We start from the raw sequence: 12442 nt of genomic DNA, 5'->3' as shown, positions 1-12442 counted from the left end.
ACCACTTCTGGCCAGACTTCTCTGGACAGTAGATGGATGTTCCTGGGTCCCACTGGTTTCCACCAGTTCTGTGCTGATGGCACTGCTGGACATCTTCCAATGTCAAAGGGAAGTAAACATGATGTGTCTTCCATCTGCTGCATTAGGTTTCCTTGGCTGACCACTGTGTCTACTGCCCTCAACATTGCCCATTTCTTTGTGCTTCTTCAAAAGAGCTTGAACAGCACATCTTGAAACACCAGTCTGCTTTAAAATTTTTGCCTGGGAGAGACCTTGCTGATGCAGTCTAACTACCTTGTGTCTTGTTGCTGTGCTCCATCTTGCCATGGTGTATGACCTATGACACAAAACTGTCTTCCACAGCCTCACCTTAATAGCAGAGTTTGGCTGTTCCTCACCCAGTTTAAGCCTCCTACACAGCTGTTTCTGTTTCAGCTAATGACTGGGTTTCAACCTACATATGAAATTGATGATCATTAGCTCCTGCTTGGTATAATTGGTTAATCATATACCTGACTCTAATCCTACAAGATCCCTGACTTTGGGCAAGTGTAAGAACTGATGCTGGTTTGAAGCCAAAGGGTAGTCACACCAAATATTGATTTGATTTAGATTTTTCTTCTGTTCGCTCACTTTGCATTTTGCAAATTGATAAACATAAACAATTACAATATATATTTTTGAAAGCATTCTTACTTTACAGCATTTTTTCACACCTGCCTAAAACTTTTGCACAGTACTGTACATACTTATCAAAAACGTTACATTTTGTAATGTGGCCCTTCTGAATAAAATGCTTTAATATCTGAGGAAAAACAAGTCTTCCACTATCCATTCATCTGGCCTCACTCCAGGTCAGAGAGAAAAATGTAGAGCATTCCTATGTTCTCTCAGATATGCAGGCTATTATTTTTTGAAATAAATCTCACAACCAAATGTAATTGCTTTACAATAAAATATATATTTACAGCAAAGCTAACAAATTTTAGATTGTAAACTCCTTTAGGTAAGGAACTGTCCTCTTGTACTTTATTAAATGCTTGCACAATAGGGATGTGCAAAACATTTCATTTTGATCAAGCATGAAACATTGTGAAACAACCTGTTTCAAGCATAAACTGGGCCCTTTTGAGCATCTGCTTGAAACAACAAGAAGACATTTCATGAAGTATTGCACTTGAAACAATTCAAAATGAAATATTCTGCACACTCTTAATAGACACTGATACCAATATATTAAATAATATTTTCTAAGTAAGTTCTACATTTATCCAACAAGGTATTTTTAAGATACCATGTAATCAACACTATACACAAGGAACTTCTGCAGGGAATAGAATACAAATGTTTTCTTGAATTTATAGGACAGGTGGTACATTATTCATGTTAAAAAATCATTGTGTACATCATTGTGATCAGTTCACAAAAGATAAACAGGATATCATAGTTTGTTCCATTATAAATATCTTAGATAGAATGTACTTTGAGCTTGATTAAGGCATAATTTATGTTAAGACTGCAATTCTTGACAATACAATGTACTTTGAACATTACATTACCATTTAACCAAATAAAGTATTTTTTAAAAAGTCAGTAAAAATAACTGAGGATCAATAATTATTCATTAAGTCTAACTTTATTTTAAAGTGATGATTTCTACGTAAAGCACCCAAGGACAATTTTGTATTAAAGATTATTTTTAACACAAATCCTAACTACATTTTTTCCAAAATCCCATAAACAATCTGGATATTATTTGAGCAAGTACAGTACACTACAGATAACAGATTAAAAGTTTTAAACTTAAAAAAAATCTATTTATAATTGTATAATATTGTTTAAAAACTGTACCTTGTATTCCATTCGATTTTCTTCTTTTGGTCAAGACTATTAAAACCAGATGTTAGGCGTGAAGATATCCAAGAACTTAGCACATGGAAGCTAAGTTGAAATAAAGCAAAACTGCTGACAGCGATACCCACATTGAGTTTATTAAAGATAGTCATCTTACTTCTCCCTATTAAAAACACAATTCCAAACAGAATTCCTCAATTCAGGCATGTGCAAAATACTACTACTACTACTTGTAAAATCAACAATAATTTACATTAAGACTACAATTCTTGACAATGGGCATTGGAAAAGTATATGTGCTGCAGGCACAGTCCACCTAGTTGATAAATTGTAGTAGAATTATCTCTGGCTGCACACATTGTCTCTTGCACATATTCTGTGGACTGTAAAAGTAATACAGGTAGTCCCCGGGTTAAGAACACCTGGTTTACAGACGACCCATAGTTAAGAACAGAGCCTATTGTAGCAAAACTTGAGTTAAATACACAGTGATTCGAGTTAAATACACAATGGTTTGAGTTAATTACACAATACTACTTATAAAGTATTATACAATAATACTGTTCCAGCTTACATACATACAAATTTGACTTAAGGACAGTTTAGGAATGGCACTCATTCTTAAACTGGGGACCACCTGTACTTTATGTTTTCCAACCCACCTATAAAAATTAGTCTAAATTTATAGTATCGGAAAAAAATTAATGACATTTTCATAAATCTACTAAGCCAGGATAGACATGATTCAATTTTACAATTATGCCATCATACTTGTTATATATAAGTTGTAACTATAACAGTGTAAGGAAAGGAAAGCAATAAAAATAAGTAATCAAAACTTGCCTTTCCTAGGTCTAAGTCTAGCCTCCAGCTATCATATACAGTCATACAAATTAAGATAGATTTCAAGACAATCCTCCAACCATCAGATATATCAAATACTGATTAGCTTCCAATTTAAGGACCACACTGTACCAGAAATACCCAACAGAGCAAACAGCTCCATAGGAAAACTATGCCTTCCCACTGCTGTGAGCGCCACTAATTTTGTCCCTAGTTTTATTGGGACATAAACAGTGAAGGAAAGCATAACTATATTCTTCATGAGGACTAGTGACTCACTTATCATTGCAAGATGCAATGCAAATAATTAATAGAAATGAGATACACCGTCTTGCTACAATTCCCTACTCTAGATGATGAGTAGCTGTTACAGACCTATAAACAGATGTTAGGGGCTATAAATGGATTAACGGACAAACATGCCTACTAGCAGACACATGCTATCTCATTAACCAATAATAAGTATCTATTCCACCTAGTTGCCTATGCTTCAGTCACCATCTGTGTGTCTCCCACACCCATAGAAAGGTGACTGGTATTAAATGAAAGTGTGATTCTTAAAATTGACACAACTGAAATAATTAAAATTACTCCTTCCAAACTTTTTACTCAGTTCATGTGTCTTTATGCCAAGGTTTTATGGACCCATTTACCCATGTAGCCTTTGTCTGAAACATCAGCAAGATATTTGTAGAAGAGAATATGCTCTTGATGTTCATAATGCCCCCAGATTTCATTGCTCGATGAATCCAACATCACTGGTATCATATAGTGAAAAGGAAAGAACATAACTAGGTTTGCTGGAAAGGTAAATCTTTTCTGGTAGCAAAATGCTTGCAGATATATGCAGAAGAAATATGAATTGGGTTTTATAATAACAGTGTTCTCCCCTTCACAGCTAATATCACTTCCCAATACATATACATTTCACACACAGAAAAGGAAATCAGTACTGTGTATCCTCTACTGCCCACCTGAATTGAGCTATTTTGTTGAACCATGTACATCCCAGCTCCCAACTTCCTGGATTGGATGAAATAGCACCAAAAATAAGACTCTCCCATCCATGTGAAGGTCTCTCTGCTGATAGTACTCTCAACACATGAATGTTGCAAGCAGAGACAAAAGATATACAGGCCTGGTCTGAGAAATGTAATTCTCTTACATCCTTAATATTCAGGGAGGCCATTTGTGAACAATCCAACTGTGGATAGAGACATCATGACTAAAGATGGTATGAAAGAGACTATTATTGCTGCATTTTTTCCTATTGCTTTTATAGAAAGGCATGAGGAAAGTAATTGGAATGTCTAGTACATGAATTTCAATAGGTAATCTTGTATCTGTGTCACATTTCTTCAGATTTAAAATTATGATTAATTCAATAGAATTATTTCATTATTTCATGTCTATTGGATATTTATGACTATGTTAGGAAGAAATTAGTGGGCTCAGCTACTTGTTAGAGATTTGTGTTTAAAATATAATATTGGTTTTCTGATGATCATATCAGATGCTATTACAATTCCCTTTGGGCCACAACTAATTTTATATACTATTTTGAAAGATCCATTGTTTTAGATACTTGTATCAATGGTTTAGAAACTAACAGGTCAACATACATGTTTCTATTATTACAATATACACACACACAAAACACCATTGTCTGTCAATCATACAGGCAGTATAACTATATTACCTGGCGGTAAAATACTTATTCAGACAAAAAATACTTCTTCAAAAGAAGTATTTTTTGTCTGAATAAGTATTTTACCGCCAGGTATTCTCCTTGGAGAACTATTTAGAAACATAGATTGCATATATAACATGGATTCATAACTTAATTTCCATTTTTCTGTTGTTAATGGATTTAAATGTTTATAATTTAATACAATCAGTTTTGTTTAGTACATGAGACAAGTATGTTTTGCGGACTTTTATTTTTTTTTTCTTGTTTCCCTCTCTCTTTTTGAACGTAATGAAAATAAAATAGGAAAGATAATCATCCAGTGTAAGTTCTGCCAAAGTGTTGGCCATTTTATCTAAATCAGAGGATTGCCTTGTGATCTCACAATAATAACTTTTAAAGAAATCTATTTTATTTCTTAACACCAAAACCTTTCAAAGTTGCTTATAGAAAAAAATATTTTTTAAATAAAAGCAGCAATAGTCGTTAAGCAGCGAAAGCGGTACAATTCACAAATACTGTAAAGCATAGATGAGACTATTATTGGATTACAGATCAAGAGGTCTGGGCGAACGTAGAATTCTTCACCTGATACCTAATGCTGATTCACCTTGCTCTTTCCTCCTTTCTGTAGCACTTACTTCTTTAGTTGGGATACATTATATAAAAGAACATGCCTCAATTTTGGCACAACTGTAAAAAGCCATGTGAAAAAGGGCTTCAGATAATAATCTTAATAAATTGCTCCAATGAAATGAATGTAAGTACCAACATCAGCTTGGTTTCCAGATGAACAGGAACTGAATGGAATGTTCCTAAATAAAAGGTGTAACTAAATTCATCTTAATGGAGCTGTATGAAAAAGTTATCAGTATTTTCTTGTTCTCATATAGAGATTTAAAGAAAACATTTCATAGGAAACATATGTAACAGTATCAAAACTGTAATCAGATTCATCAACACTTCCAAGTCAACCTCCCTTGTGGAAACAAAAGCTGAAGCTGCTTAATTGTACTAATTAGCTAAATGTAGAAACAGACTTACCAAAATTGCAGTATGTGATAACCCTGCATGGGTATTTAATCTCACATGGCTTGGATCAGCGGGATTTATGAGCCCAGAAGAGTGTGTTCAAAGTTGTGTTGATTTGTGCAAAGTGCTGCTGGTTAGGTTCCTTAGACCCAATTTCCTCCAAGAACAAAAAGTGCATTCTGGGATACTTTGTAGGGCTTTATAGGTCATCACCAGCACCTCGAATTGAACCCGGAAACAAACTGGTAGCCAATGCAGCTCGCAGAGCAGAGGTGTAATGTGCACTGATCTAGGTACCCACATAACTGCCCACGCCACTGCATTTTGCATTAGCTGAAACTTCCAGATGCTCTTCAAGGGCAGCCCCATGTAGAGCACATTACAATATAGTCCATCCAGGAGATGACCAGGGTGTGAGTGACTGAGTGTAGGGCCTCCTGATCCAGGAATGGGAGCAACTGGTGCACAAACCAGAGTTGTGCAAAGGTTCTCCTAGCCACAACTGCCACCTGCTCTTCAAGCAGGAGTCGTGAGTCCAGAAGGACCCTCAGATTGTTTACCGGTTCTGTCTGAGGCAGTGCTACCCCATCCAGAACTAAAGATGGTAAGTTCCCAGGCCCTAGTGGTCCCAAGACCCAAAGCTATTCAGTCTTGCCAGGGCTGAGTTGAAGTCTGTTGTTCCCCATCAAACCCCCACAGCCTCCAGGCACCAAGACTGGACATCAACAGCCTCACTTACTTCATCAGGGTTGGAGATATAAAACTGGATATAAGCTACAGCTACAGATGACCTCACCCAGTGGTTTCATGTAGATGATAAACATAAGCAGAGAAAGTACCGAACCAGGCCAAGGGTGGGACCTCTTGTTCTCAATCAACATCAACTGGAACCAGCTGCAAAGGAAGGAGAAGAACCAGCACAATACAGTCCTGCCCACCCCCAACCCTCACAGCTGGTCTAGAAGGAAACCATGGTCAATAGTTTTTTTTAATAATCATTTTTATTAAAGTTTAAAAATACAAAGATAAACTAATACAAACTAACAAAAATATAAAAAGTGCAGAGAAAGGGAAAAAGAAAAAATATAAAGGAAAAAAAGATATATAAAGAAATGACTTCCCCCTTCATCAAAACAAGTACAATTTCAGTAACTGGTCACCTTCTCTAACCTTTCAACAGAGGATCTCTTTTTCCCATATCTCATCTCTTATCTATAAGCAAATTATAAAGCCTCATCATTCAGTCCTATTCAGCAAAAGTCCATTAACAGTTACCAGAAATAACAACATATATATTTTAACCGTAATCAAATAAATCAGTTACATATTCCTTTCCTTTTACTTTTAACACAGTAACTTATTGTTCTCTAAAAATACAAGAAAAAAATCTCTCCTTCCCATATCTTATCTCTTATCTATAAACAAATCTTTAAAGCCTCATCATTTAAACCTAATCAAGAAAAATCCATTCAGAGCTACCAGAAACATATTAAGAATCTTGATCTTTAATCTCTTCAAATAGTGTCCCACAAGTTAATTTCTTATCATTTTCTCTGTGTCTTCTCTCAGAAACTCCTTCACAAGTTTAACACATACCAGAAATAACAACATCTATATTTTAACCTTAATCAAATAAGCCAACTTTGTAATCCTTTCCTTTAACACCATAGCTTATCACTTTCTCTGAAAATACAGCAAAAAATCTCTTCTTCCCATATCTTATCTATAAACAAATCTTTAAAGCCTCGTTCAGTCCTGGTCAAGAAAAGCCCATTAAAAGCTACTAGAAAGAACATCATATATATTTTAACCTTGATCAAATAAACCAAGTTTGTATTCCTTCTTTTTACTTTTAAAAATCTTGATGTTTATTCCCTTTAAATAGTGTCCCAAAAGCTGACTTCTTTTCATTTTCTCTTTGTCTTTTCTCAGGAATTCTTTCATAAGTATAACACATCTCTTTTGTAAGTCCAAGATAAGAGAGCTGTCCAAGTCACTCTTCTGTTTTACTATTTGTGTGTCCCTTTTGGTTATTAAGACATCAGTCAATTTTAACTGTAAATCCAGTATAACATCTTTTTCCATATCATTCTTGTACCTTATCATTTTTAAATCCAAATCCAAAACATCCTGATTATCAGTTGTATCCTCTTCTATCTCCTCTTTTAAACCCATTTTTATGGCAGCAGACAGTCTAAAAAGAAATTTCTGAGTGCATTGTTCCCAAATATCCTTGAATTCTTCCAAAGTTAAAATACTTTTCTCCATTATGTATTAGTGGGTCTCTTCTCCTTTAATTATAATCTTTAGTTCTTTCTGATTTTTTCTAGCATCCAGCTTCAAAGTCTCCTCTTATCTTGTTTTTCTCTAATCCACATTTTCCCATGAGAAGAGTTCTTACACTTAGATTCAAAATCTTATTTCCAATCCATCTGGCCCCTTAGTCCATTTGTGACTTTCCAAAATCAACATTCTAATCACCCCTTTGCTGTTTATTTCAGAATTTAAAAAAATTAAGTTCTTAAACTTACATGAAACTTCTTTCGCTGAGGATTGAAGAAGAATCACCCAGTGGGATGAAACTTGTTGTTCTGAAGGTTCTTAATGTCCAAAAAGCAGTTAACAAACAATTTCCACAAGTGATTAAAAGAGGAAGTGGGCAAATCCAGTGTCTGTTTGAAGGCTCCAAACTGCGGTTTGGGCAAAGCTGACTTTTCCTCAGCTCCCAGAGCTCTAAAACCTGCCGAAGATGCTGTTTTATGGTCTCTTCACAGGAAGCCTCTGTATGGAGCACTCATGGGCGATCCCTGGTCCTCCCCTTTATCCAGAGAGGGATTTCAAGGTGCTGATCCATTCACTGGCCCCTTGTTCCGCTGCAGTCACAGCCCACCATTGCTTCCTCATGGTCGATGGTATTGAAGGCCACCATGAGATCAAATAGAACAAGGATGGATGCATTACCCCCATCCTGCTCCCACCAGAAGTTATCTAAATGCACAACCAATGCTGTTTCAGTCCCATACCCAAGCCTGAAATCTGACTGAAAGGCTTGATATTACCTGTCCAGGTAATCCATTTCATTCAGGATCCTCTCTGCACAACCACCTTCTCAACAATCTTCCCTAAAAAGGGAAGGTTGGATAATAGATTAAAATTGTCCAGCATGGTTAGGTCTACCAATGGCTTCTTGAGGAGGGGGTGGACCAAAGCCTCTTTAGGGGGTGGAGGAACCACCACCACTCCCTCAAAGAAGAATTTACCACTCCCAAAACCCAATTACACATCACCTCCCAGGAAGCCTCCACCAGCCAGGAGGGGAATGGGTCTAATAAACAGGTGACCAAGCTTACAGTCATGATGACCCTGTCCACTTCCTCAGATTCAAAGATTCAAACTCCTCCCAGATAGCATGGCTGGACTGTACCCCAAACACCTCCAGGGGACCTGTACCAAGACTGGCATCTAACTGGGAATGAATCTGAGCAATTTTGTGTGACAGATGCTCTGCAAAATTTTCCTTGAGGCCTTGTAGGTACACCCCCGGGTCTCCTCTATCCAAGAGGGCTCTAGTCACCTTAAACAGGGCCGCTGGGCAGCTATCCACAGATGTAATAAGGGTGGAGAACTACTGATGCTTCACTGCCCTTACCACCACATATTAGGCCATATTAGGTTAGTAGCAGCTCTAACCTGTGTTCGGTTGAGTTCACTCTTCATTGACCTCCAGCAGCGCTCCAGGCATCTCTTAACCCACTTCATCTCCCTCAACTCTTCCATAAACAATGGAGAGTAACAGGATCTGTGAGAAGAGAGAGGCTGCATGGGTGCAATCCTTTCCAAGGCCTCTGCCGCCCTCTTATTCAGGTAACAACCAAGGTCTCAGTCACACTGTGCAGCAAGCCATCAGGAACAAACCCCCTCCTCCCCTTGGAACCTATCCGGGTCCATCAGTCACCAGGGGCAGACCATTCAAATAGGTCCTGCCTCCCTATGGTGGGAAATAGTGCCAAAAAATCCCATGCTTATCAGGCGTGATCTGACCATGACAGGGGGACCACAGAGAGCTCCCCCAATTCCAGATCACATTGCTACTGCTCTGACAAGAAAACCAGATCAGGTGTGCGATTACTGCTCCATGCTGGGCCCTGGATGATCTGGGATAAGCCCATGGCTGTCTTGGAGGCATGAACTCCTGAGCAGCCTCAGACCCTATCCCCAGAGAAGGCAGATTGAAGTCTCCCAGGACCATGAGCCTGGGAAACTCCACTGCCAACCCAGAAATAGAGTCAAGGAGATCAGGCAGGGCAGTCACTATGCAGGAAGGAGGCTGGTACAGTACCAACAATCTCAACTGATCCCTAGAGCGCAACTTAATGAACAGGGTCTCAGGTACAGTAACTTGTGGAGCAGCGCCCCCCAAAACTGTTAGGGACTTCTAAATGACAATTGCCATTCCCCCACCCCTGCCCTAAGCTCTCAGCTGATGTCATGCCCAAAACCTGGCTGGGTACATTTCTGAAAGGGGCACCCCCTTCTGGACCCAGGCAGGTGTTGGTAGTACATGCCAGATCAGCCCTCTCATCCATGATCAAGTCACAGATGAGGGTGACCTTATTACAGACTGACCTGGTGTTAAGCACCAGCAGTTGAGACCCTGGGCCTCTGAAGTTCTGCTGACCTGGGCATGGGATAGAGCCCAAGTACCTGGAAAATGGCACAGAATAAGCAAGTTGCCTTCTCTTCATACCACATACAGATACCAACTAAACTGTTGCCTGAATCGACTTAATAGGGGTGATAGGACAGCATCTCCCACTGAATTTCAGACAGCATTTAGTTAACAGGCCTCAGGGAAAGGCCATGTGGCAGAAAGGTAGAAGCTTACATATTGGTGTGATTGCCTCACTTCCCGCCTACATTACTTCACTCTGCCAATACTGGCTCTAAGTTTGCTGACGTCTATTAAATACTATTACCTCAGGTCTCTAAAGATATCACAGTAAAAGTAACTATAAGCTGCTGTTAAAAGAAAATGTGTTTATAATTCCTCAATGATTTCACATGTATTTTATATTCTTTAAGATATAAAATACATAGGTTACAATCTTATGCAGGCTCAACCTCAGAAGAGGTTACATTATACTTTGCAAGGCTTAATTCTGAGTAAACAAGTATGGGATTATGCTAGCAAAGACAGATTGCTTGTACTGTAGTTCTCTCTTGTTTGTGATATAATTCAGTAATAAAATCTCAGAAATAGATGTTTTTGGTCCTCTTGCCTCAAACAAAATGTAAAGCTGGAAAAACATAGCTTCAAAGAGACATATCAAAACAGCATGCAAAGCAACAAGAAAAACTCAGCTACATCAATAATAAAGTATTTCCCAACTCTGAACATGAAAATAACCCAACACCATCATACTGAAAGATAACTAGACTATTAACAAAAGTAAAGTAGTGGTATAGCAATTAGGAATTAGTCCATTGATTCTTCTGAATAAAAACATCCAGGAAACATTTTCCATTGTTATAAATAACTCTGTCGGCTGTTTAAAATCTTTTACATCAACATATATTATAAAATATTTGGATCAAATATTAAATGAATATTCTCAAAGATGCAGGAGCACTTTCCTAACAGGATAGGAATTGCAGCATAGCGTGGGTACTGTTCAAACTAGCTGATTTAGACATATCAATGGGGAAGCTCCCATTAACATCCCCCTTCAATTGAGACTCTTGTCTTGCCCATCTTTTTATTAAACCCAATAACATTTCTATTTCTCCTGTTCTCCCATTCATTCTTCAGCTCTTTGGAAGATGCAGCATTTCCCAGCCCCAACCGCCAGCAAATTAGCACATTCCCCCACCTCGCATCCCCATTCCATTTTCAATTACTAAAACAAGGTATTATCATTCTTGACTGGATAATGAGGGGAATGAAAAGCACAAAACCTTTGGAAGTAAGGTAGGTGGGAAAAGATAAAAACAGTAATGGAATGCTACCACTGGAACTCATGTACCATTCAGAAGCCTAACTACTACTTCCACTTGCACCCATTTGTCCAAGTTAAACATTAAGCCATCAGTAATGGGACATTATTCCTTTTGCTCCCCCCAGGTGGATGGTTTGGGGTGGGGGGGGTGTAGGCTGGGCAGCAAGCGGCTTTTTAGTTTTCAAGCCTTCCAGCCACTCCCGCGCAGAGACACCCCACTCCCGAATTGAAAATCGAGGCGCCCTGCCTTTATTATTATTTCAGCCTCAGATCTCACCTCTACGGGGACTCCGTCCAGCTCCTGACCCTATTTCACCCTCTTCCCCGCCGTGGGTCCGCCCGGCCGCCTCTCGCTCAACCTGGTTTAGCCCAGCCGAGTCCCTGAAGGGAGCAGGGCACCTCCTGAGCCGCCGCCAACGGGCCTACGGGTCCTCCTTCTTCACTCCCAGCTCCCTCGACCCGATTCCCCGCCTGAAGGGCTGGCCGCTTCCTTCTCGCCCGCAGACGCTCACCTGAGGGCTCAGCGCGACCGCCCGGCTTTCCCGCCCATCCTTGCCGGCGAGCCCCTGCAGCCGGGAGAGCCCCGATGCCCGCCCACGCGTGGGCTTCGGTTCTACGGTGAGGCGGCTGTTACGGCTGCTCCTGCGGCAGCGACAGAAGCCCGCGCTCACTGCGGGATCGCGTTTCGCCTCCCCAGCCTTAAAGGAGCCGAGGCGCTGCTGGCCGCCGCCGCTTGGGATCCCAGAGGCGGCAAGCGAGCCGACCGCTGCGGTGATCCCCTCCTGCTGCCGGGCCATGTCCTCGCCCAAAGGCCGACCCGCTGCCTCGCTGGCCCCCCGGGCAGCTGGGTGGGACTGCGAAGCCGCGGCGGAAGAAGGCAGCTGTTCTGCAAAGGCGTGGACGGGCGCCCTCGTGGGGGACGGGCGAGAGGGAGGGGATGCCCTTTCATTCAGCGGTCCCGCGTAGGGAAGGCGAGGTTGGAGATTTTTCATAGGCCTTACAAACGCTTCTCCCTCTCCCTCTTTCTCCC

The 12442-nt window shown here is 40.1% G+C and overlaps 1 protein-coding gene across 1 annotated transcript in view; it reads right to left on the bottom strand.

Moving 5' to 3' along the window:
* TLCD4 (TLC domain containing 4) overlaps nucleotides 1-12140 on the bottom strand; it is a 37755-nt gene extending 25615 nt beyond the window's left edge. The window contains exons 1-2 of the mRNA XM_088154123.1: nucleotides 11925-12140; nucleotides 1852-2017 (exon numbers count right to left, since the gene is read on the bottom strand). Coding sequence (XP_088010249.1) covers nucleotides 1852-2006 — 155 coding nt within the window. The 5' untranslated portion in view covers nucleotides 2007-2017; nucleotides 11925-12140. The remainder of the gene's footprint in view (nucleotides 1-1851; nucleotides 2018-11924) is intronic.
* Between the last annotated feature and the right edge of the window lie 302 nt (nucleotides 12141-12442).

Source organism: Python bivittatus, unplaced genomic scaffold, assembly GCF_059951505.1.
Source record: "Python bivittatus isolate LINGU-HERP-01145 unplaced genomic scaffold, Pbiv_v1 ctg000700_np1212, whole genome shotgun sequence".
NCBI lineage: Eukaryota > Metazoa > Chordata > Lepidosauria > Squamata > Pythonidae > Python > Python bivittatus.
This window is presented reverse-complemented; position numbering and strand designations above follow the sequence as displayed.